Raw genomic sequence first — 27,027 nt, forward strand, 5'->3', positions numbered from 1 at the left:
GCAGGGTAAGTGTGCCGAGGCCAGAAGAGGCAGACCTATCATCCTTATGGGATCAGTTAAAAATTTTGGTCTTGGCATTTAGCACTGATAGAAATCGCGCTTGGGTTTTATGTGAGGAGCTGCTTGAGCAGCTTTGAATTTGGAAGCAAATGCCCTGGCTGCTCTGCAGGGAAGTGATTGGAGGGAAGCCAGGGGGGCGGAGTGCAGGGAGGCTGTTTCATCATTTAGAAGGATGGTGGTGGCTTAGATCTGGAAGGGAGCAGTGGAGGTAGAGAGAAGGAGATGGAACCGAGCGGTTTTCAGAAGGTGAAGCAGAGAGAATGTGGTGCTGGGTAGATGTAGGGGGTGAGGAGGAAGAAAGCCTCGAGGAGTCATGGCTCCCAGCCCAGAAAGGGATTCAGCTCAGTTTCAGTGAATTCCTATAAGAACATCAGCTGAGGTGACCCGAACCCTCTGAGGCCACCAGATGTCTGGATAGTCATTCTCACACCAGCGCCTCCTGGCAATCTATTAGTCACCGTCCAGGAGGACCCATTGCATGTGTGGGCTTTTGACATGCCACAGGGTCCTCACTCAATGCCTCCCAGCCTCCAAGGAGTACGATTCTATTCACATTTCAAGAATCACTTTTAGTTTTCCATTCTTTTTACAGATCTCGTGTGATCCAAGGAAGCCCTCACTCATCTGGAGAACAGGAAACCACAAGCCAGTTCCACCTTGGGTTTTTGGGTGTGTACACACGTGTGTGTGTGTGTGTGTGTGTGTGTGCAGGCATGCGTTTGTGGACAATAGTACATAAACATCTTTCATTCTTATTTTCATAAAGCATAAAAAATGCTAAGTTTTTTTTCTTTACTGTTTTCATCACTACAGATTAAATTAAAAACCTTAAAGTTGACAATTTAGATAGGACAACACACATTTTTCCCACCATTTCACAAACTTAATAGCATTATGGTAAGATTCATAGGTAGGTCTTTCTTTGGACAGTATTTTGGCAAGGTGAAAAAGACAAGATCAGAAGATCCTACTTCAAACTAATCTGAGTCTTTCCAGATGGAAAACTTCATGACCCAAATCTCCAAAGTCCAAAATCACATATTGTGGCAGGATTCTACCTGCCATTCTACCTGCAGGCCCCAAGATTCTCACCCCTGGTATGTGTATCCCACCATCCTGGAGTGTGGGCAGGACCTGTTAGCATCTTGGATGTCACTTTCGCAACTAGGTTACACCACATGGCAAAGGTGAAGGGATTTTGCAAGTGGGCTTAAGGTCCCCTTGAGCTGATTTTGAGTTCACCAGAAGGGAGATTGTTTGGGGTGGGTCTGACCTAATCAGGGACATCTTTTGAAAGACAATCTGGAGGGCAGTGCCTCAAAACAACAGAGAGGTGTGATCCTGCCTGCCTTAAAAGAGAAACCAGCTATGTCGTGAATGCCTGTGGACAGAGGCAGCCTTTAGGAGCTGAGGTCCACAGTCCTACAGCAAAGATTTGCTCAGTTCTGCCAAAAACCTGAATGAGTGTGGAGGAGGGCTGTGAGCCTTTCACTGAGATCCCAGCCTGGCTCGTGAGACCCTGAACAAAGAACCCAGCCACAGGGAGCCTGGACTCACAACCCACAGAAACTGTGAGATGATTCATGGCTATTATAATGCAGCTGCTAAGTTTGTGGTACTTTGTTATGCACCAATATATAACTAATACTTTATGAAGTTGTCTTGCGAAAAATATTTACCTTGTGATTATGATGTGTTAAAAAACAAAATTCAACTGAGTAAATGTAAAGATCAAATTCACTTTATTCAATGATTCATGAATTGGGCCGTATCCCGTCTAGCCAACAGACAAGAGCGCTGAGGAGCTGCTTCCAAAAAAATGGAAGGATTTTTTCTTTTTAAAGATTTTATTTACCCATTCATGAAAGACACACAGAGATACAGGCAAAGGGAGAAGCAGGCTCCATGCAGGGATCCCGACGTGGGACTCAATCCCGGGTCTCCAGGATCAGGCCCTGGGCCGAAGGCAGCGCCAAACTGCTGAGCCACCTGGGCTGCCCAAAATGGAAGGATTTTAGAGACAGAAGGGGGCAAAAAAAAAGACAGATTATCTTACCTTTCTTTGGGGGATGAAGGGGATCCTTCAGGTGGATTATCTTTCTGGTGCTGACTAGGAAATTCCAGGCTGACTGGTTAAGATTACAGTCCTGGGAAGGGCTGAAAGTACCATTAAATTTGGTATTAAGTGTTGGTTTGCTGATGTGGAACTTAGCACAAGTGACTCTTTCAGACCTGTTGTTTCTTTTTTATTTTATTATTTTTTAAATGTTATTTATTTGACACAGAGCGAGAAAGAGCACACAAGCAGAGGGAGCAGCAGGCAGATGGAGAGGGAGAAGCAGGCTCCCCACTGAGTGGGGGCCCAATGTGGGGCTCAATCCCAAGACCCTGGGATCATGACCTGAGCCAAAAGCAGGTGCTTCACTGACTGAACCACCCAGGGGCTCCTGTTGTTCCTTTTTTAACAGATGTATCAATGTGTTTTTATCAAGTGTAACTAAGGTACCACTTGATAAAGGGGAGGCTGTACATGTGTTGGGGCATGGGGTATATGGGAAGTCTCTGTACTTTCCACTCAATTTTGCTGTGAAACTAAAACTGCTTTAAAAAGTCTGTTAGAGGGATCTCTGGGTGGCACAGTGGTTTAGCGCCTGCCTTTGGCCCAGGGCACGATCCTGGAGACCCGGGATCGAATCCCACGTTGGGCTCCCGGTGCATGGAGCCTGCTTCTCCCTCTGCCTGTGTCTCTGCCTCTTTCTCTCTCTCTGTGTGTGACTATCATAAAAAAAAAAAAAAAAAAGTCTGTTAGGGGGCAGCCCGGGTGGCTCAGCGGTTTAACACCACCTTCAGCCCAGGGTGTGATCCTGGAGTCCCGGGATTGAGTCCCATGTCGGGCTCCCTGCATGGAGACTACTTCTCCCTCTGCCTGTGTCTTTGCCTCTCCCTCTCTCTCTGTCTCTCATGAATAAATAAGTAAAATCTTAAAAAAAAAAAAAAAAGTCTGTTAGGGGAGTGTGGGTGGCTCAGTCAGTTAGGCATCTCACTTTGGCTCAAGTCATGATCTTGGGGTCCTGAGATTGAGCCCCCCACCCCCTTGCTCAGCGAGGAGTCTGCTTATCCCTCTCCCTTTGCCCCTCCCCCCACTTGTGCGTGCATGTGCACATGTTCTCTCTCAAATAGATAAAAATCTTTAAGAAAAATATCTGTTATTTTTTTTTCCTTGAATCTAATCAAGGCTTAAGTAAGACCAGGATCAGCATGGGGGCATCTAGGTGGCTCAGTCAGTTAAGCACTTGCATTTAGCTAAGGTCATGATCCCAGGGTCCTGGGATGGGGCTTCCAGCTTCACAGCGAGCCTGCTTCTCCCTCTGCCTCTGCCTGGAGCGCACTCTGCTTGTGCTCTTGCTCTCTCTCTCTGTCAAATAAATAAATAAAATCTCAACAACAACAACAGCACACTTTGCTATAAACGGCCAGATTGGCTGTTGGAACCATACATTCTCTGTCACTAATAAAAGCTGCCATAGGTGATATGTAAATAAATGGGCGTGGCCATATTTCAACAAAATTTTATTTACAAAAACAGGTGCAAGCCTGCAGGCTGTGATTTGCCAACTCCTGCTCTGGAATATAAGATACTAAAGACAAAACAACCACGTGCAACATGTGAACAAATCTTGATTGAGTCCTAGTTTGAAAAAAAAACAACTATAAAAGATGTTCTAGGGATAAATAGGAGCTAATTAGGAAAATTAGGGATGCCTACTAAAAGATATTAAATATTGAATAGCAATTGTTAGTTTTCTTTTTTTCCAATTGTTAGTTTTCATAAGTATTTGGTTATTTACAAGAATGACTTTATTCCTGAAAAGATGTCTTCTGATGTAGTTAGATGGTGAGGTGTCTTGATGTCACCAGAGCCAAAATGAGGGTGAGGCAAGTGAGGCAAGTTCACTCAAGTGCAGGGTCAGATCCCAACTTTAATATGTTGATATTTTGTTCATTGTGTATTTTTTATCCATTTGGATTTTTAAAAATATGGTAATAAGATATTACTTTGATTGCTGAGTTTTTTGGTGCACCCTTAAACCTTGTACCTGAGGGGCACCTGGGTGGCTCAGTCAGTTAAATGTCCAACTCCTGATTTTGGCTCAGGTCATGATCTCAGGCTCAGGGATCAATATCTGTGTCAGGCTCCATTCTCAGAGTGGAGCCTGCCTGGGTTTCTATCTCTCACACTGCTCCTTCCCCAACCCCTGTGCACACACACACACACACACACACTCTCTCTCTCTCTCTCTCACTCAAAAGAAAAAAAAAATCCTTGTGCCTGAGATGAGTGCCTCAGTATCCTCACCCAAGTCCTGGCCCTCACTTTGAAATGTTTTAGCCCAAGATTGACAGTGATAGGGCAATTGTTCAATCTTGATGGCGGGCAAACGCATATTCCTTGTCCTCATATTGCAAGTTGGCTATAAATTTGAACATTTTCACGTTGGGATAAGTGAATAAATAAAAAGTCTGTAGACTTTTTTTTTTTTTTTTTATTTACGATAGTCACAGAGAGAGAGAGAGAGGCAGAGACACAGGCAGAGGGAGAAGCAGGCTCCATGCACCGGGAGCCCGATGTGGGACTCGATCCCGGGTCTCCAGGATCGCGCCCTGGGCCAAAGGCAGGCGCCAAACCGCTGCGCCACCCAGGGATCCCAAGTCTGTAGACTTTTAAAATAAAGTAAAATTCAACAAAAATAAATTTAAAACCCCCCAAAGCTTATAGATGCAGAAAACAGATTGGTGGTTACCAGAGGCAGGGGATAGGGACAGTGGGAAAATGGGTGAAGGTGGATGAAATTTACAAGATAAATAAGTCTTGGACATGCTGTGTCCAGCACGGTGACTGTGATTAATAGTACTGTATGGTTATATTTGAAACTGGCTAAGAGAATAGATCTTAAAAGTTCTCATGACAAGGGGCACCTGCCTGGCTCAGCTGGTGGAGCATGTGACTCTTGATCTTGGGCTCATGAGTTCAAGCCCCACACTGGATGTAAATATTACTTAAATAAATAAATCTTTTAAAAAATAGAACCTTTTTTTAAAAAAAAAAAAAGATTGTATTTTGAGAGAGAGGGAGAGAATGAGCGGTGGAAAGAGGCAGAGGGAGAGAGAGAGAAGCAGATTCCCCACTGAACAGGGAGCCCCATGTGAGGCTCAATCTCAGGACCTAGAGATCTTGATCTGAGCCGAGGGCAGATGCTTAACTGCCTGAACCATCCAGCTGCCCTGAAATAAATAAAATCTTTTTTAAAAAGTTCATATCATGTTGAAAAATAAATAAATAAAAATAAAATAAAAAGTTCATTTCATAAGAAAAAAATGTGTAACTGTGTGGTGTTGGATGTTAACTAGATTTATTGTGGTGATCATTTTGCTAAATATGCAAATTTCAAATTATTACATCATATACCAGAAACTATTATATCTCAATTTTTAAAAATCTCTGGAATTTCATAGAAATTAATTCCTGCTGCGACTAGAAAGATGTATATTCCAATCATCTTGGGACATTCCAGTTTTTTTTAGCTGTCCAGGAGTAATCTTTTATTTTTTTATTTTTATTTTTTAAAATATTTTATTTATTCACTCATGAGAGACACAGAGAGGCAGAGACACAGGCAGAGGGAGAAGCAGGCTCCATGCAGGGAGCCTGACGTGGGACTCAATCCTGGGTCTCCAGGATCACACCCTGGACCAAAGATGGCCAAGCTAAACCGCTGAGCCACCCGCGCTGCCCCAGGAGTAATCTTTTAAAGTAACGCCTTTATCTCTCAAAAGTGTCCCAGTTTGGATGCTATGTTATGTGGTCCTGCTTAGCATAAGAGAGCAAGGTGGGAATTGCAGTAGCCTTGCTTTAATCCTGGCTCCACCATGGCTGGAGGACCTCCGATAAGTCACACTTCCTTAAAGTCCAGTGCTTGTCAAACATTCATAGCAATCAAACTCTTTCTCAAATGAAATTTCACTGCAAAAACCCCAATATAACAACAATTTAGAGTAGCGTTTTATTAGTAAAATTTCTCTCCTACATTTAAAGTAGTATTTACATAAAAGCAATGGATTCTCACTGAGGCTGTTGAGATGGACATACACATTTTAAACCCAAAGTTGTAGCTGAAATCATACTCTGTCACAACATCCACTTTATTTCTGCATTGGGTAAAACCTCTGGTTCACAGATAAGTGGTGGCAAAGAGTAGCTTTCTTCAAGGGCTCCCATTAAAATCTTAAACAGAGATGGCAGGAGAATCCTAAGTTAGTTACCTTCAACACCTTAAAACCTGCTGCCTAACCCAGCTGAGCATGCACCTTAAAATGACAGTTTAAAATATTTTTTTCAGAATGGAATTTGATGCTAACATCTGCAAAGCTGCTGAAGCCCTCCTTGGAACCCTAGTTTGGAAATGACTGGTGTAAGACAGTCAATAGGGTCACATCTAGCTTAAAAGCCTCTGTTCCTAAGGTTGTTTTTTTGGAAACTGCCTGGAATCCAACAGAGGGGAGAGGGATTAGCACCTTAAAGTTTGGACTTTTCTATCTTTATAGCAAAAGCCCCAGAAGCAAGTGAGGCTTTTGGAAGGCTGCAGGCATAGAAGCAAGATCCATTGCTTATAACAACAGGAAGCTCTGGCACCAGTGAGCTGCTTTCCCCATGGCCATTCTGGGGTAGCATCAGGTTGCCTGTAACCACCCAAAGCAGAGCATGCATCCTTCACATGACCCATCATCTCCATCATTCTCTGCTGCTCACCCAAGTGTGCATGGCAATCATCTAAATTACTCATTGGCCCCCGTGGGCATTTGAGTGTGTCACCTGTGGAACAAATGGTCATGTTTCTGAGACTAAAATTTGGAGGGAGGTGATCCAACAGGATTGGGACAGGGTGTCTCCTGGCTCTTTTTTCCAAGGGCTCTTGCACCTCAGGCTTGTAAGCTTGAGCAAATCACAGCTACCTACCAAGCCTCGGTTTCCTTGTCTGTAAAATGGATGCAGAAACTCTTGCCCTCCCTGAAGTATGGGCTGTGATAAGGATCAGAGAATAGCACCTGATGCTTTATAAATGACAAAGCTCTGTGGTTTGGTCAGTCTCACATTCCTCCATCCTCCCTTTGCCTTACTCCAGCACCCCAGTTCCCCTCCTGAGATTAGCCTCTCCCATTCTCAGCAACATGGGTGGGTGGCATTGACTCCATCTTCAGTCCTGGTGGGCACTGGGTCAGGTTGGACAATCAAAGCATTTGCCCAGAGACAAGTGTATGAGCCCACTGGAACCAGGGCCAGCCCTTTGGTTCAGTCTGTTGACAAGGGGGAAAGTCTCTTTTCTACTGAACTTGGCTGTCATGTTGCTAACCTGGGGGTAGCCAGTCTTTGACGGCACCCAACAAGGAGAGAAGAATGGAAAAGTGGTGAGAAACAGGGTCTGAGTCATATAATCTGAGGCTTTGGGGTCCAGAAGCACATCAACACATACACTCTCTTTGCTTCAGCTAGATCGAATGGGGCTAACTCACTGGAGTCCCATGCCCCTACTGGAGGGTTCTATACTAGCAGGCAGACTTGTGAGCGTTTGTTCGATTTGCGTTCATTTCTCTGGGCACTTGCTGATCTCGAGTCCTGGAGTGTTCCTGCAGCTGCTGCCAGCTCTTCTCTCTGCCTGGATTTGACCTTCCACACTGCCTTCTTGAAGTTCTTGAGAGGATCTTGCTGTGAGACTCTCGATGAAGGGCACTGGAAACGCTCGCGGATCAGATAGCCATGTCTAGTGGGGGCGATGAAGCCATTGGAAGTTGGGATGATCCTGTTCACCACAGCATGGACAAACTGGACAGCCAGCAGGGTGCCTTTCAGGGGTGGAAGGCAGGGCACAAATGAGAAAGTGGGAACCACAGGGATCCAATCTCACCCACTTGAGAGTTGGCTGCATGGGGTCAGATTCTTGCTGTGTTCCTTACTAGCTTAGGCACAACATCTAAGGTCTTGGAGTCCCTCTTCTTCATCAGCAGTATGAGAATGATAACTGAACTCAGTTGCGGAGAGGAATTCTAAGATTTGAAGGGGTCACGTATGTTAGGTGCTTTAATATCTGTTTCAGCCCAGTGTGAGCTCAGTAAATATTATCAGTGCAGGAGAAAGAGGAAGAGAGGTTGTGAACCTGCCTAGGATGGGCTTTTAAGGCCACAGTCCACAAATCTCAGTTTCTGAGCCATCTGTGACTTTATGTCAGCCATCTTTGCCACAAAGTATTAGACTACAATATATTTGATTGCATTGGGTTTGATTACAGTGCATTCATATGTATGTGGTCTCCATTCACTCACTTGACCTTAGACAAATCTCTTAACCTCCCTGGACTTCAGCTTCTTCATTTTGGCACCTACCCCCTACCAGTGTTATAAGGGTTCCTTTCTCTTTAGTAGACTATATAGGAGGATGACAAAGGTGATGATGGGACCAGGTGGACCAGCTGCAAACCACTGCCTACCAGTTACTCATTGTGTGACCTTGGGCAAATCACCCCATCCTCAAAGCTTCAATCTGTGCTCTGTAAAATGAGGTGGCTGTCGAGAGAAATAGCTCAATGACAGTACCTGGCACATAAGAAATATTCACTGTCATTAATATGCTTTTAGGGTAGTCCTAAACAGACCAAGAGATGTGGCATTTTCAAAATAGTTGGTCTTAAGCAAGCTGCTCTTGCATTTACAGGGCCTGGGCCAAGAGAAAGAATCAAGGCCCATGTCCTATAAGGCAAAATATGTAAATATTGCAAATCTAGCTAATTGCAAATCTAGCTAATAAATGAAATATGCTATATCCTCCTACACTGATGGATGTACCTTTGGAACCACCCGGAAAGTCCTGTTTGGGTGGAGAATTGTCAGGCTTCTTAGTTCCATTATGGAATGTAATGGGATGGGAGAGCCAGTCCCCAGCTCTTTGCAGCTTGGCCTCCTTCTCTTCCCACACCCAGCTCTGTTCTGCACTCCTAAGGACTCATGCATATACATGCAAACATGAGCCTACCTAGCTCATGCAACCAGACTCCATGCTTATCACCCCATGGCCACCCCCTAAGTCTAGAGGAGCTCACACTAGGGGGCACAGTCCACCCATAGAAGGATGGGCCTGGGGAAGAGGCCTGCTCAGGCCCTAAAAGAAGGCACCATCCCAGGTGGGGAGAATGTTTTGGAGTTCCGGGTATCCATAAAATGGGTCTAGAAGAGGAGATGTAGCTCCAGCAGGGGGTGGGGGAGCCTATCCCCTTGACCTGCAGACACCTCTCTAAGCAGAGGGACCCAGAAGGGGGAGACCCGAGCAGGGCCCTCTGACACCCAGAGCCTGGCACCAGGCCTTCTTTTCCAGATCTAAGCTCAATCTTGCCCTCAATGCAAAATGACTCACCATCCAGCACACTCCAGACAATGATGGAGCGATCCTTCAAGCCCGCATACACATACTTGTCATCCTTGGAGAAGCAGACACACTGGACTCCTCTACAGTAAGAATTCTGTAGAAAAAGACAAAGTGATCTGGAGTTCAAACCGAGACACCCAGGAGACCCATAGCAAGACATTTGTTTTGGAAGCCAGGCATGTAAGCCCCCATGGGGATGGCTCCAACAAAACCCTGGAGAAATGGGTATATTCTGTCACCAATATTCCCAGGACCAAAATACATTTTCAGAGGGATTGGACTTACAGGTTTGCAGACAGTTTGCATTGGAGTGCAAGAATTATTGGATTTAATTTCTTAAGTGACCTTGATGCTACAAGCATTAGCTATCATGGTCTTTAATTAAAGGCTATATGCTAAATGCAGTATGGCAACCTAGATGGGATCCTAGACCAGGAAAAGGAAATTCACTGTAAAACTATGACCCCAATGAAGCTGGTAGCTTAGTTAACAATACTGTCCAAGTGGTAATTTCTTAGTCTTGAAAAATGTACTCTAGTTACATAAGATATTAACATCGGGGAAGCTGGATGAGGAAGAGGTAGAGGAGAACCTTTGTACTATCTTCATGACTTCTCTGTAGATCTAAAAATCATTCAAAAATTAAGTTTATTTAAAAATAAAAGTGAGGGGGGCAGCCCCGGTGGTGCAGCGGTTTAGCGCCGCCTGCAGCCTGGGGTGTGATCCTGGAGACCTGGGATCGAGTCCCACGTCAGGCTCCCTGCATGGAGCCTGCTTCTCCCTCTGCCTGTGTCTCTGCCTCTCTCTCTCTCTCTTTCTCTCTCTCTCTATGTCTATCATGAATAAATAAATAAAATCTTTTAAAAAAAATAAAAGTGGGGGGGTGCCTGGGTGGTTCAGTCAGTTAAGTGTCTGACTCTTGATTTCAGCTCAGGTCTTGATCTCACGGTCTTGAGTTTGAGCCCCACCTTGGTCTCCATGCTGGGTGTGGAGCCTACTTAAAAATAAATAATAAAGAAAGAAAGAAAGAAAGAAAGAAAGAAAGAAAGAAAGAAAGAAAGAAAGAAAGAAAGAAAGAAGAAAAAGCTAGATATGTTTAACTGCTATGGTGATATTTCCCATCTCAACATGCCAAAAGATTACTGACAGTCCAGCTTTATTATAGTAGCTTCATAAAAGTAAAAGTCAGATGGTACAAAGGCCTTTTAAGGTCAAACCACACATACTCTCTTAATTACAAGATCATCTCCCTATGTTTATGAATAATTTTTACATCTTGCAACCAAAAGTATGGCCTTTGTTCCCCATTTGAAAAACTGGAATAACAACACCAACTTTACAAGGCAGTTGTGAGGATTAAACTATAGAATGGAAAAAAAAATAAACTATAGAATGGTGTTTTAATATGCATCTTAATATAATACATAATATGAATATATGAATATATTTATCACAGCCCTTAATTATACTGATATAAAAAACCCTTGACAGCTCCTTATGAGATGGGCAGTGTGGACCCTGAGCCACTTCTTATGTTAAAGAGTCCGTTGCCAGTTTCCATCTTCAGAAACTTCATAGCTACTATTCCTTCTGCCTAGAATTCTCTTCCACCAGACTTATCTGACCTTTTTTTAAAGCTTATTTACTTATAATCTCTACACCCAACATGGGGCTCGAACTCACAATCCCGAGATCAAGAGTTGCATGCTCTTCTGACTCAGCCAGCCGGGCACCCCCAGACTTATTTGACCTTCCTAAATGGCAGCCCTTGCCACTCTACCCCATTTCCTTTGCCCTATCTTTTCTCAAAGCTCTTGTTGCTCCACAGCCCATCATATATTTGCTGCTTTGTTTTTAGTTTTTAAATTAAATTTAATTTTTAAAAGATTTTATTTACTTATTTGAGAGAGAGAGAGAGCATGAGCAGAGAGGAGGGGCAGAGGGAGAAGCAGACTCCACCACTGAGCAGGGAGCCCGATGTGGGGCTTGATCCCAAGACCCTGAGACCCTAAGCCAAAGGCAGATGCTTAAGGGACTGAGCCACCCAGGCGCCCTGCTGTTTCATTTTATTCTACAAATATTTATTGAGCCCTGAGGACATGTCAGGAGCTCTCTTAGGGATGGGGGCCACCTCAGTAAGCAAAACACAGAAAGATCCTGCCCACAGAGAGCTCACACTGTGTTCCTTCTGAGAACGTGGCTCTAAGAGGTGGGGCAGCGTGTGCCCTGACCACAGCTAGAAAGGGGCCTGGCACACCCTAGGCAATCAAAACTGTTAGGCACAAGAACAGCCATCAGGATTAGGGTAAGAAGGGTGAGACAGGGGGATCCCTGGGTGGCGCAGCGGTTTGGCGCCTGTCTTTGGCCCGGGGCGCGATCCTGGAGACCCGGGATCAAATCCCACATCGGGCTCCCGGTGCATGGAGCCTGCTTCTCCCTCTGCCTGTGTCTCTGCCTCTCTCTCTCTCTCTCTCTCTGTGTGACTATCATAAGTAAATTAAAAAAAAAGAAAAAAGAAAAAAAAGAAGGGTGAGACAGGGGCATGCCAATGCAGGATTTGATCCTGTCTTTATTTAAAATGATATTCTGGGGGCACCTGGGTGGCTCAGTTGGTTGGGCATCTGGTCATGATCTCAGGGTCCCGGGATTGAACCTGCTGTTGTTGGACTCCCTGCTCAGCAGGGAGTCTGCTTCTCCTTTTCCTTCTGCCCCTCCTCCCTGCTCACTCTCTCTCTCTCTCTCAAATAAATAAATAAAATCTTTTATAAAAATGATATTTTGTTCTTTGTGGATTTTTTTTTTGCATTTGTTTCAATTTTTGTAAACATTGCATTAAAATAGCGTCTCCTGGGCACTGGGTGACTCACTTGGTTGGGTGCCTGCCTTCAGCTTGGGTCATGATCTCGGGATCCCGGGATCGAGCCCACATGGAGCTCCCTACTCGATGGGGAGCCTGCTTCTCCCTCTCCCTGAGCCCCCCCCACTTTGTACTCATGCTTTCTTTCTAATAAATAAAAGTCTTAAAAAATAATAATAAAATAGCATCTCCCTTGATTGCTGAGTTTTTTGGCTGCCCCTTAAACTTTCTCCCAAGGCAAGTGTCTCTTACTGGCCTCACCCCACTCTCAACCCTGGCAATGGCACATGTTGTGCACTTAACACAGGACATTTGTCATCAGCTTTCTAATGCCAGGACCTGGCATCAGGTGGTATGTGGGCCACGCACCGTGTAGCTCATCTGGAACCTCCACTTGCAGGCCTGCAGGTCCCAGAGACACAGCAGGGCTTCCTCGGACCCGCTGACAGCCAGCTGCTCCTTGTGGCTGACCTGCATGCAGGTGACCTGGCTCCCTGGGCCTCCAGAGGGAACACTTTGGAATTCGCACACTCGTAAAGAAAGAGGTCACCGTTGGTCATGCCGTAGATCACGCGGTAGTCAGCCAGAACGGCCACACTGGAGATGGCTTCAGGCAGCTGGGTGTAGAAGGTGTATGTTGGCCCATCGATAACCGGACAGGGATCCCCGGGGCTGATGTCCAGCACCAGGACAATGCTGTCATAGGCGATGGCCAGGCGCTCCTCGCCTTTACTGAGGGCCATGCAGTTGATGGCTTTCCGGGCCTCGGGAGGGGGGATGCACATCACATCCTGTCTGGAATTCAGGGGGAACACCAGGACAACCCCTGAAACAAGGCCGGTGAAAAGGAGATTGGCCTGCTGGGCAACCTCCAGACACCTGACCTCATTGGAGGTGTCCAGGGCATCTTGTTCCTCGCCTGCCACAGAGAGAAGACCACATCAAGAACAGCTCAGAGGAATGCTTGTGCCACAGTTTTCCTAGTTTTAAGGATTTTAAAAACCACTTTCATCATCCATACTCCCCAGCCAGTTCACTGCAAGTTCCCCTGCTTGCACACCTGCCCTCCCATCTTCTCACCTCCCTGCCTCACACCTTCCCAATGACTTCCCACTCCCCATCGACACAAATGGACAAATGCACATGCATGACCTCTCATCCCAGACCTTTTCTTTGCAAACGTCGGTCAAGGGTCAGAGAGTAATTATCTCTGCCTTGTAGGCTGTATGCTCCCCCCTGCAAGCTTTTGCTGCATGGTTGTGCCCCGCCCCCAACCCTTCCCCCCCCCATCCCAACCCTGCCACAGACAGTAAACAAATAAGTGTGCCAAATCTGGTCGGCTTTAGTTGGTGGCTTTCGTTGGTGGGCTTCTAGCTCATTCCCCTCCATCCCCTGTATCTTTGTGCCTGGCTTTGCCCCCCATCTAGCAGGCAAGCACCTCAAACATTGTAACCTCACCCATCTTGCAGCCGACACTAACCAAACAGCTGCCAAATCCATGAATGCAGGGACTTGACAGTGAATCTCTTTTCTCATATTATTTTATCAGTAACAAGGAATTTCTGTTCCTCCATTTGCCCCACAGAGATTACAGCAAACACAATTGGAGATGTGCCCAGATCCCCTTTACCGGCCAGGGCGCCCAACCTTAAGGGTGCCCACTGCCCTCAGGTGAAGGGAACCCCTCATCTCAAAATGCTGGGGCTGTGCCCACCACCCAGAATGGCCTGCAGCCGGTGACTGCCCGATAATGGGAATATAAAAGACTGGCCCTCTCGCTTCAGCATGGAGCTCTGAGGTGCAATCTGTCCTCCAGGGCCCCCGTGGGGCCAGGCTGAGCCCACCTCTTCACTGCTTCAGTCCCTCTCCTGCCCCTGCCTGCTTCTCCCACTCCCTCTTCGGTTTCTGCAGGAGCTCCCCTCAACCCACCCCTTGTGCAAATAGCCCCGACACATGCCCTGCTTCCAGGAAACCTGCCCTAAAACAGGGATTAACAACCAGCTGGTCAGTGACCCACATGCTGGAAATTTATAAAATCAAGTCCTGATTTCTATTAGCCAGTTTCAACCTGACCCGAGTTATGGGGGTGTTATGGACTGAATGTGTCCCCCTAAATTCACATGTCGAAATCCTAACCCCCTATCCTGATGGTGTTGGGAGGTGATTGGGTCGTGAGGGCAGAGCCCCCACAATGGGATTAGTGCCCTTATGCAAGGGGCAGGGGAGCTTGCTTCCTTCCTTCTCTGTGCTCCTGCGAGGACGTGATGAGAAAGTGACCATCTGCAACCGGGAAGCCAGCTGTCACGAGACACCGGTCTGCTGGTGCCTTGGCCTTGGCCTTCCCAGCCTCCAGAACTGTAAGAAATAAATGCCTATTGTTGAAACCACCCGGCCTACGGTGTTTGGTTATAGCAGCCCATGCAGACCAAGACACGGGCTTTGGCTCTTACGCACACAAACGACCATGCTTCTATCTTACAGACCTTCTGCAGAGTCCCAAATGGTAACTTTGTTCTTGTCTCCGATTTTGGGGAAGTAAACGTAGCTTCCATTGTGTGACACAGCAGTGAGGCCAGTACGATCCAGAAATGGGGTGCAGGCCCTTGGCTTCTGAATGTAGGTGAGATCCCAGACTTTCAAAGATGAGGACTGCTGAGAAGCAGATGCCACCAGGGCCCCAGCCCAGGCCAGCAGGCTCACAGGGGCTCCGACACCTTCCAGGATGTCCAGCAGGGTCCCCTGCTCCGACAGGCTCCACACCTGAGGATGGACAGCAGAGGGCCGGAGCTGACTTCTTCCTTACACTGTCATAGCTCAGAAATATGCATAGACTATTTTTCCACCTTAGGTGGATTCTCAGGCAGCAGTTTAAGGGCTTTCACTGGTCCCTGAAACTTCCCCACACCTCACCAAGCCACTACCACAGCAATTCTCAAAGTGTGATCCAGGGAACCCCTGGAGGGTATTTCCAGGAAGGCATGCAAAGGCAAAACTGTTTTCATAAAAATTCAAGAAGCTATTTGCCTTTCTACTCCTTTCCTCTCATGAGTGAGCACTGAGGTTTTCCAGAAGCTACAGGATATGTGATATCACAACAGGTAAGAGAATGCAGAATCGAATATGAGAAGCCAATTATCTTCTATTAAGCCAGACATGAAAGAGGTTTGTCCAAATGTGCAACAGTGACACTCTTTTCATGAGTTTTTTTTCTTTGTTTGTCTGTATTGGAAACTATAGCTATTTTCATAGAAGTCTGTTATCTGTATTTTTAGATTTCCTCATTTCTAATTTTTTAATATGGTAATTAACAATAGAGAGTAACTGCAACATGGGGTCCTAGATTAGATCCTGGAATAAAGAAAAAAAAAAGACATTGATGGGACAGCTGGTGAAATGAGAACAGAGTCTGCAGATCAGTTAATAGTATTGTCCTCACACAAATTTTTTAGTTTGGATAAAGAGTTCTGGTGACATGATATGTTAGTATTGAGCAAGCTAGGTGAAGAATAGGTATATATGCAGGTTCTCTGTGCTTCTTTGGCAACTCTTTTGTAAATCCGAAAACTATTCCAAGATAAATCATTTGTTAAAAATATGTAAATCAAATTGATATAACCGATATAAATGAAAGCTCATTGGGGTCCTCAATAATCTTTAAGAATATACAGAGGTCCTAAGGTCAGAATGCTGGAAAATTGCTACTTTTTTTTTTTTTTTTTTTTTGAGAGAGAGAGTGAAAGAAGAAGAGCAAGTGTGCACTTGCATGCGAGTACGAGGTGCTGGGGAGGGGCAAGGGAAGAGAGAGAATCCTCAAGCAGACTCCCTGCTGAATATAGAGCCCCACATGGGGTTTGATCTCAAGACCCCGAGATCATGACCTGAGTTGAAATGAGAAGTCAACTGACTGAGCCACCCAAGCGCTCTAAGAACCACTATTTTATTTTATTATGTGCTTCTCTCACCAGTGTGAAAACTTTGAGCTCAGTGGGAATCTTTCCTCCACTTCCCCCTAGCCCTGCCCCACTCTGAAGGCCAAGATCCTCCCAGTTTTTCAGGTTCAGTGGGAATGCTACATCCTTTGTTGGACATTTTGGTAATTCCCGTCCCTCCCGCTCTCCCACCACATCTGTCGCTGGCTTTCAGGAGATCCCTCCCCCACATCCTCCCAATGACCAGCCTTGTTTTGCTGCACTCGTTTTTTGTGAGTCTAGATTTCAAAGCCAAAAGCCCCCTAAAGAATCATACTTTCTATTCCAGAGGTGAGAATGACTCCTCACCTGGATGAGTGCATCGCGGGACGCAGTAACAATCAGATTGTTCTCAGGTCCAAAACCAGCTATCTCCACGGTGTCCTCATGTTCAAGGTCGGTGGCCATGAATCGATGAAACCCCTGCGAGTCTGCCAAGAATATCCGCACAGATCTGCCAAACCCTGAAATGGAAGGGATGGGATTATCCCTTTCATTCTTGGAGGAGCTTGAGGGTAATTCAGTTTAATCAACAAAGATTTTTTTGAGCACCTTCTATGTGGAGGTAGAAGGAATACAGTGGCGAACAAGAGAGACATCCTTACCACCCTATAGTTGCAGGGAGGGAGGCAACTGACCACACGTGATTAATAATCTCAAAGAAAACAGCAAAGTTGTTTATTATCACAAGACTATTAGTTTCCAGGGGGAAATGGGTGGTTGAGCATCTGCCTTCGGCTCAGGGCATGATTCTGGGGTCCTGGGATCGAGTCCTGCATCAGGCTCCTGCTTCTCCCTCTGCTTGTATCTCTGCCTCTCTCTGTGTCTTTTATGAATAAATAAAAAAATAAATTTTTTTAAAGACTTAGTTTCCAGAGGGCTGGACTGCCTGTTTGGGTTGCTCATGGCATCCCAGAACCCATCACAAAGCTGGACATAAGGTAGATATATTTTGAAGATGGAAGGTAGGATGGGAGGGAGGGAGGACGGGAGGGAGGCAGATAGGAAGGAAAAGAAAGCAGTTGCAATCTGTGATAAGGACAATGAAGTCAGAGGACTGGGTGCCAAGAGGAAAAAAGGGATTCTTCTTGGGGTGTCTGTATGGCTCGGTTGATTAAATGTCCTACTCTTGATTTCAACTCATGATCTCAGGGTCGTGAGATAGAGCCCTGCATTGGGTTCCATGCTGGGTGTGGAAGCTGTTTAAGATTCTCTCTCTTCCTCTCCCTCTGACCCCAGCCCCTGCTGGCTCGTGTGTGCATATGTGTGCCCTCTCTCTCTAAAAAAAAAAAAAAAATTCTTCCCTAGAGTCTTTAGAGAAAGCATGACCCTGCCCACATCTTGGTTTTGGACTTCTGGCCTCTAGAACTGTGAGAGAAGAGATTTCTATTGTTCTATTGTGTTAGAGCCACCACATTTGTGTGGTTGTTTGTTACAGCAACCACAGGACATTTGAGCAGACATTTGAGAGGAGGGCAGGCCCTGGAGAGTAAGAACAGCATGGGATGACCAGGAGGTAGGAAAAGCCTGTATACATCTCAGGAGCTACACAGAGGACAATGTGGCTGGAGCGGAATGAAGGAGCCAGAGACAAGAGTCGGGAGGGCGGAGGCCTTGATTTAGCAACAAAACAAACAAAACAAAACAAAAAACCCAACAGGACAATTCAACTAAATTTGAATTTCAGATGAACAGGAAAATTGTTAATAGTATAAGTATATTCCAAAGATAGCATGGGATATATTTATACTGAAAAGTTGATCTGTTGTTTCTCTGAAATTTAACTGGGCCTTCTGTATTTTCCCTGGCACCCCACCCAAGGCAACTTGCTCATTTGTGTTCCAAATATGGGCGGGGTGAATGCTTTGTTAAGAGGACCCTGGCAGTGCAGGAAAGTGCAGATTATGCAGCTCGTCCTGGAGGTGATGGTGCAGGACTCTGTGCCATGCACCTGCCCTGCACCATCTCAGCTCAGTTTTCTGGAAACCCCTGAATTAAGTCAGTGCAGTAGAAGCTGGGGCTGAGAGTCCATCTTCTTGCCTCTTCAGGCCCTCCTCCATGGAATTATTTTACCGAACCCTCCTTGAGCCTGAGGCTCACGTAGAAGGATGTTACAGGCAATGGATCAAGTCCATCAGGATATCTGCATTCCGTTCTTGTGCACTAAGGGCTTAACTCAGCAGGCCTGAGTTGTCCACGTCCTGCACATGAATGGTTTGGCCCTGGCCTGGCTCCTGAGAGGTGTCCTCTAAGCCCCTGGAATGTCTTGGTTGATCAAAGTGTCCTGGTTTCCTGAGGCCTAGGGCCACATGGGTCGGCCTCTGCTCACATACGATTCAGGGTGGGAGCGTTGGGACCACACTCAGTGTAGGCTTGGCCTCAGGGGGCGTTGGGGACTGAGGTCAGCTGTGCAGGTGGTCAGCTGTGTCCACACAACCAACCCCCAGTAAAAATCCTGAACACCAAGGCTGGGTGAGCTCCCCTGGTTGGCAGATCATTGTCGTCACATGCACTGTTGCTGAGAGAAACGCTGTCCACGTGGCTCCACAGGGAGAGGCCACCTGGAAGCTCATGCCTGGTGTCACTTGGACTCAGCCCCACGCTTCTCTACACCTCACTGATCTTCCTCTGTATCCTTTTGCTATGGTAAACTGTGAGCATGCGCCTGAGGTCTTTGAGCCCTGGCAAATCATCAAACCTGATGGCAATCTTGGGGACCCTTGAGACACAATTCCGTTTATGACACTTGAAAGAAATCCCTGCCTGATCTTAGCTAAGTCGGGATCTGGGTCCATCTCCCGAGCAACGGGTGGGTTCCCAAAAATGTGGATGGGGAACCTGTTCAGGCTCCTCCTCACTGGATGCTGGACATAGCCACACCTGAGACCCACCGTGATAAGGTTCTAGGTCACTGAGGTCCTCCCTGCCTTTGGCCTTGGTCCTGATTCTACGTTGTACCCCAACCCCTTGTTTCTCTTCTCTCATTCCTATTTCCCATGCTACCTTTCGCACATACTTCTGCCACCTGAAATTCTTTTGGAAACAGGATGGAAGATGCATTATTGATAAGTCATTAAAAGGTAAGTGTTTATTTATTAGACCTGTGCTCCCCATGCAGGTATGGTCACCATGAGCCACATGTGGCTCTTAGTGTTGTTGGGCCAATTTGAAATGAGTGGTTGGTGTAAAACACGTGCCAAATTTCATATCCTCAGCACAAGAATTTTCCAAAATGTGAAGTACACCATTAATAATTTTATATAGATTCCATGCTGAATTTTTGGATGTATTGGATTAAACAAGATATATTAACACAAATGACACCTGATGTCTTTTTGTCTTTTAAAACAGGGTCATGAGAACGTTTAGTTATAAACGTGGCTCACATTTGTGTTTGCAGTTTGCCCTACTGGCCAGCACTTGATCCCTGGAAATGGCTTTATAAAAATCAGGCTGATTCTTAGGGCAGTGAAAATACCCTATCTGAAATTATGGTTGTGGATATTTGTCATTAAACATCTATCCAAACCCACAGAGTGAACGATAAGGTAAGCTATGGCCTCTGGGTGATGACATGTGGATGCAGGTTCATCATTTATAGCAAACGACCACCCTGGTGGCAGGTGTTGATATTGAAGGAGGCTGTGAGTGTAGCGGGGAGGAGGTATATGGGAAATCTCTGTACTTTCTGCTCAATTTGGCTGTGGTCTTTAAAAAAAAAAAATTATTTAAGTAATTTCTACACCCAAGGCGGGGCTCAAACTTACAATCCTGAGATCAAGAGTCACACACTACTCTGATCAAATCAGCCAGGTGCCCTGAAAAATTGATCTTTAAAAACAAAACAAAACAAAACAAAAAAAGCTGTGAAGTAACTCTTGGTCACCTCCTAGGAAGCCTTCCCTAACTGCTTCAGAATAAAGAGGAGAACCCTGTCACACCCTTTCATAACCCCTGATTCTTGTCTGGTCATAGCACCAACCACTCTTCCTTGTGGCTACTTCATTGTCTGCTAGCCTAGAAGCCCCTGAAAGCAGGGATTGTGTGGGCTGGCTTGCCCCTGGGTGCACCCCATCCTCTCACATGCACCCCTCAATCCCTGTAACTGTCTGGCAGGGGAAACCACCCTCATCACCTTCCAATGAACTGGAAGCCCAGAAAGGTTAGGAGATTTGCCCAGAATAGGGGTTGGCAAGCTACAGCCCGTGGGCCGAAACTGGCCCGCCATCTATTTTTGTATGACCAGTGAGCTCAGAAGAGTTTTACCATTTTTAAATAGTTGAAAAAAATAGAAATAAGATTCTTGTTTTGTGACATGTGAACATGATATGAGATCCAAATTCTGGCCTCCATAAACCAAGTGTGATTGGCACACCCACTTGAGGTATCATCTGTGGCAGCTTTCGCATTACAGGGGCAGGCTTGATTTGTGGCGACAAGAGATCACTGGGTCTGCAGTCACAAGTGTGCACTGTGTGGCCCTCTGCAGAAAAGGTTTACCAGCCGCTGGTCTAGGACTGCCCTCCCCCTTGCCCCAAGCCCCTCTTCTGCACTTCCAACCAAATCCGGGGTTGCCTCCTCACAGCTCCAAATAAGAGCTAGACGATACCTGCAGCGAGAAGGGACTCATCTTCAGAGACTACCAGGAACCTCACGGCTTCTGGAAGCTTCTCCAGCAGGCTATCTCCTTCGGGGGAAACCTGTGCAAAGTCAAGGATGCCCATCAAGCATTTCCACTGGGTTAAGGGTCCAGGGTCAGGAGCTTGGAGGCAAGACTTTGCCACTCACCAGTTTCTAAGCAAATGCCTTAGCCCTGGGTGCCTTAGTTTTCTCATCTGTTAAATGGGCGATAGGACAGGACCACTGCCCAGGGCCATCGTGGGCTGAGGAGTACCTAGAATGGTCCCCCTTACCCCATACACAATCAGTTCTCTCAATGTGGCAGTTAGTACCATGGCTGTTGATGTTGTTTTTGTCATCAACTCAGGGACCTGCAGAACATTCCAGCACTTGTTTTCTGCCTCCAGAGGGGGGAACTCCGGAGATCTCAAATAAGATCCACACACTGGTTTCTCCCCATTCCCAAGTTGCAGAACTTATTTTGTTCGGACCTAAGAGGATGGTTCATTCCTCATTCCTACAGCTCCAGTTCAGCTACTGATTTTTGAGCATCTGACCTCCACCAGTCTGTGAACCAAAAACTTTATGCTCATAATCTTGGTGAGGGGCACAGATGGGACACATGGGGGGCACCAAGAAAAAAAGAGTCGTTTGCACCAATCCAAGCCATATTTTAAAGAAATATTTGTTTACCTTTATTTAGCAGGGGTGGGACAAAGTGAATTTCCTCATAGGTGTTACTGATTTTTCTTAAAAAACACATTTCTTAAAAAAAATTAAAAATTAAAAAAACACATTTCTTTGAAAACTTAAAAAAAAAATGGGTGCCTGGGTGGCTCAGTGGTTAAGCCTCTGCCTTTGGCTCAGATCGGGATCCCAGGGTCCTGAGATCGAGTCCTGCATGGGGCTCCCTGCAGGGAGCCTGCTTCTCCCTCTGCCTGTGTCTCTGTCTCTCTCTGTGTGTCTCTCATGAATAAATAAATAAAATCTTAAAAAAAAAACTTAAAAAATTAAACAACAATACTGTATGAGATGGAAAAAAAGAAGAAGCATCCAGAACACACCATGAACATCTCTTCACCTTTCCTGTCATTCTCTATTTTTCCTAGAAGGGACCATTGTCTGCTTTTCTGAGCATCTGTTTGCATAGACGAGCATTTGCACGACCATCCTTTTTTGCACAATCCATCATAGACCCTGTTCTGTAAGTTTGCTTTTTTCACTTCATGTGTCTCGGGCAGTGGTTCTCAAAGGGGTGGGGAGGGCAGTTTTGTGCCACCCCCACCAGCCAAGGCCAGTTGGCAATGCCTAGAGACATTTCTGTCAGGACAGAGTGCCAACAATTAGCGAACCCCCAGGAGATACTAAAAGATGTTTCCTGAACTGCTATGAGTTGCAAATCCCTAAATTAAAAAAACCAAATGCCACTTATTAAAAGAGCAAAGGTGAAGTGGTTTCTCCCAACCTCTAGGACATCTGAGGGCTTCGGAGCCGAGCAGTGCAGGCACCACATTCAGGAGAAGGGCTTACCAAAGAGATGGAGCCTTTGCTGAACCCAGTCACCATCTTTCCTTGCTTCTGGACCGAGACCCCACAGGTAGGTGTTTCTTCTTTGATGCTGGATAAATGGTGCCTCCCTTGCAGTTTCCCTGTGCCTGAGCTCCACAGACTGACCACGCCGCCCTCAGACACGGTCAGCAGCGTGGCCCGGGAAGCCAGCGCCGCTGTGCACATCCAGCAGTCAGAGGCATCTTCCAGGATATGGAAAACCAGCTCTGCAGTTTCCAGATTCCAAGCACTGATCTAATGGAATCATAGAAAGGAAGAGAAATGTCAGCAAGAGAACTAGATTACAAGTTTTCCCAGAGTCAAATGCAAAACCCATGCTTTTTCTTCTTTCTATCTTTCTTTCTTTCTTTCTTTCTTTCAAGATTTTATTTATTTATTTACTTGACAGAGAGAGAGCAAGAGCACACAACCTGGGGGAGCAGCAGAGGGAGAGGGAGAAGCAGCAGATGCCCTATTGAGCAGGGAGTCTGACTGGGGGCTCGATCCCAGGACCCCAGGATCATGACCTGAGCCGAAGACAGACACTTAACCAACTGAGCCACCCAGGGTCCCCGCAAAATGCATGCTTTTTCATAGTGCATGCATTATTTTCAACACTGCTAGTTCCCAAAAAAGGCAGAGGGGAGAAATATCCTGGATTAAATCCTAGAACAGCAAAAGGACATTTGTGGAAAAATTGATGAAATCCAAATAAAGTCTGAGTTAGGGTGATAGAAATTTTACCCATATTAATGTCTTAGCTGTGACAGATGTACCCTGGTTATGTAAGATGTCAACACGACAGAGACTAGATAGAAGGGCATATGGGAACTCTTTATAACAGCTTTATAACTTTTCCATGAACCTAAAATTTCTCCAAAATAACAATCTTTAAAAAAAGGGAAAAAAGTCAGCCATATCATATGCATTCACAGATACAAATTACTACTAAGTAATTGTTGATTACTACAGGTTTCATATTTAACCTCACCAAAAAACGTACCTTTTTAAAATCAACAGTAACCATTAAATAGTAAATATTTGCCCACTAATTCTACTTTTGGGGTTTACTCTAAAGCAATAAGGAGGGGGTGTCTGGGTGGGTGGCATCCATTTTACTTTTATTTGAAAGTACAAAGAACTGGAAGCAACCTATACGTCCAGTAAGAAGGGATCAGTTTAATAAACTACAGTGGGGTCAATGCGAGGACATCTCCTGAAATCACTAAATCTGCTATTTCTGAGGAATGTTTGAGGTTATGGGCAAATAAAAATAGATTTATAAAACTACATAGATAGCGTTATATATGGTTTTATCCCCATTTTGTGTTATACATACACACGCAGGCACTGTACATGCACACCCACACATCACATAAAACAAACTCATGTAAATGTTAAGAGTGGTTGCCTTTGGGATTATTTATTATTATTTCTTCTTCTTTTTTTAAGATTTATTTATTTTAGAGAGAGAGGGCTAGTGAGTGGGAGGAGAGGCAGAGGAAGAGAATCTCAAGCAGACTCCCTGTTGAACACAGAGCCTGATCTGCAGTGCTCAATCTCAAGACCCCAAGATCATGACCTGAGCCCAAACCAAGAGCTGGACGCTCAACCGACTGAGCCACCCAGATGTCCCTTTTCTTTCTTTCTTTCTTTCTTGACACAGAGAGAGGCAGAGACATACACAAAGGGAGACATGGGCTCCCTGTAGGGAGCCCAATGCAGGACTTGATCCCTGGACCTGGGATCATGACGCCCTGAACTGAAGGCAGAGGCCCAACGGCTGAGCCACCCAGGTATCTCTTATTTCTTTACTATATTTTCCAAACTTCTGCTGGGAAAAAAAAAAAAAGATTTCTTTAACCAGTTTTGAGATCAATACCTCACTAATTTTTAAGCCTGCATAGTCAGTAGCAGTATAATGCAAGTTGCATGTGATTTTAAATTTTGTATTAGTCACTTTAGATAAAGTAAGAAGAAACAAGTGAAATTGATTTAAATAATGTATTTGGTTTAACCTTATGTCAAATGTCATCATTTCAACATGCAATCAATATAAAATTATTATTGAAACTTTTTACATTATTTCTATGATACTAAGGCTTTGAAATCCAGTGTGTGTTTTGTACTTATGGCACAGATCTCAATTCAGAATAGGCACATTTCAAGTGCTCAGTAGCCACTTCTGGCTGGTGACTCTCCATATTGGACAGCACAGCTTATAAGCTACCAATATCACTTATGTTAACAGCTGCCAATTATTAATAAAATATAATAATTAATAGTTATTATTTGGCACTTACTATGCACCAAGCACTATCTCAGGTGTCTTAGTCATTATCTCATCAGGTAGATGAAAAACTGAGGCAGGGAGATAAGGTGACACAATCAAGATCACTCAGCTTGCAAAGAAGTCAATTGGGAGTTAGGTACAAATTTTTCCCCATGCCTTTAGTTACTAAGTTTTCACCCACTGTTCTACTGTGTCTCTATTCAACAATTAGATCAGAGGGTCATCATTGACATAAAGGAATAACACAGCAGAGTGCATGTTGTTTTCAGATGTATGTGGAACATCTACTGAGAGAGATCATAAAATGAGTCTCAATGCATTTGAAAGAATTAATCATACAAATGAAATTAAGTTAGGGGGGAAAAAAAGGTAAGCTATCTGGGACCCTTTCAAATATCTGGAAATGAACAGCACACTTCTAAATAGCCCATGGAGTAAAGAGCAAATCAAAGGGAAAATCTGAAAGTATTTTAAACTGAATGTAAATGGTGATGTGAGGTAGCAAGGTTTGTGGGATTCAAGTAAAGCTGTATTCAGAGGGAAATTAATAGCACTAAAATGACCAAATTAAAAAAGATTAGGGGTGCCTGGGTGACTCAGTCAGCTAAGCCTCCAACTCTTTTTTTTTTTTTTTTAAGCCTCCAACTCTTGATTTTGGCTCAAGTCATGATCTCTTGGGTGGTGAGATCCAGCCCCACGTTTGGCTACCCACTGAGTGGGAAGTCTGCTCAAAGATTGTCTCTCTCTTCCTTTCCCCTTTCTCTCAAATAAATAAATAAATCTTTAAATAAAGATGTATATAAAACTTTAAAGATTTATTTCTTTATTCTTTTGAGTGTGAGAGTGAGTGAGCACGTGTGGGGGGAGGGGCAGAGGGAGAGAGAATCTCAAGCAGACCCCTTGTTGAGCCTGGAGCCCAACGAGGGGCTTGAGGTCACAACCTTGAGATCATGACCTGAGTCGAAATCAAGAGTCAGAGACTCAACCTACTGAACCACCCAAGCACCCCAACAAATAAATCTTTTTTAAAAATTAAAAATATGAAAGGTCTTAACTCAGAATGAACTATCAAGACCATTTAATCCAACTATGAAGTTTGAAACCCCTTTATAGGGGCACCTGGGTGGCTCAGTGGTTGAGTGGCTGCCTTCAACTCAGGTTGTGATCCTGGGGTCCCAGGATCGAGTCCCACATCAGGCTTCCATCGGGGAGCCTGCTTCTTCCTCTGCTTATATCTGCCTCTCTCCCTGTGTCTCTCATGAATAAATAAATAAAATCTTTTAAAAAAGAAAGAAACCCTTTTATAGCATCACATCAAATGGTTGTGTACCTTTGTTTACACCCACACTCTATCAGCCCCACCTCATAGAAACATCATACGCTGTCTTAGAATGCTCTGGTCGCAGCTTTCCTTTGCAAACAGGGCAGGTGTTTGTTACCTTTGAGCCAGATGCCAAATACACAACCTTCTTTGCTTCATCCACATGAAGACTCCAGATCTCAGGGTCAGTGGGATCTTTTGAGCCTCCATCCCAAATGGTGAATTTCTGCTGGCCAGAGAGTAAGTTCCACAAACGCAGTGTGTGGTCCTTTGAGGCAGAGAGGACGAGTGTCCCCTTGCCAAACACTTTCACAGACCTCACCTCTCCTGCAGTAGACCAGGGTCAGAGAGAATATATTAGCTGAAAACACTTTGACTTTCCAACTACCAAAATGCCTACTGGTTTGGAAATTCTCTGGTCTACCAAAGAAAAAATGATGGATTCAAACATAACCAAATTACAAATTATGGAATGTTGCAAACCTAAATTAAGAGTGCAACAAATGGCTGTGATTAAATCAACTGCCCAAATGTGAATATGTAATAAACAGAGATCATAAAGACTTATACAAGTACGGCATCCTCTAGGGGGTGTTTAAAATTAATAAATATGTAAAAACAAATGAGGTAAGGTTATAGAGAAGGTTTTACAATCTGGAAGAGATGTTTTCTAAGCAAAACACAAAATTTGGAAGACATAAAGAGGAAAAATCGACCACTTAGATTACATAAAAATGTAAAAATTCAGGAAGATAAAATGTAATTGAAAGTCATATGACAGATTAAGAGAGAATATTTACAATATGTAAGAGATAAATGGAGGGACACCTGGGTGGCTCAGTGGTTGAGCGTCTGCCTTCAGTTCAGGGCATGATCCCGGGATCCTGG

At 45.0% G+C, this 27,027-nt stretch overlaps 1 protein-coding gene across 1 annotated transcript in view; it reads right to left on the bottom strand.

The window, feature by feature from the left end:
• Positions 1 to 6,072: 6,072 nt before the first annotated feature.
• The window catches only part of NWD1 (NACHT and WD repeat domain containing 1), a 63,327-nt gene continuing 42,372 nt past the window's right edge, over positions 6,073 to 27,027 (bottom strand). Inside the window, 9 exon segments of the mRNA XM_055343908.1 lie at positions 6,073 to 7,959; positions 9,521 to 9,626; positions 12,759 to 12,883; positions 12,886 to 13,308; positions 14,873 to 15,149; positions 16,667 to 16,821; positions 20,967 to 21,057; positions 22,508 to 22,780; positions 26,258 to 26,466. Of these exon segments, the coding sequence (XP_055199883.1) occupies positions 7,658 to 7,959; positions 9,521 to 9,626; positions 12,759 to 12,883; positions 12,886 to 13,308; positions 14,873 to 15,149; positions 16,667 to 16,821; positions 20,967 to 21,057; positions 22,508 to 22,780; positions 26,258 to 26,466 (1,961 nt within the window). The 3' untranslated portion in view covers positions 6,073 to 7,657.

Source organism: Nyctereutes procyonoides, unplaced genomic scaffold (assembly GCF_905146905.1).
Source record: "Nyctereutes procyonoides isolate TBG_1078 unplaced genomic scaffold, NYPRO_anot_genome, whole genome shotgun sequence".
In the NCBI taxonomy this organism is placed as follows: domain Eukaryota; kingdom Metazoa; phylum Chordata; class Mammalia; order Carnivora; family Canidae; genus Nyctereutes; species Nyctereutes procyonoides.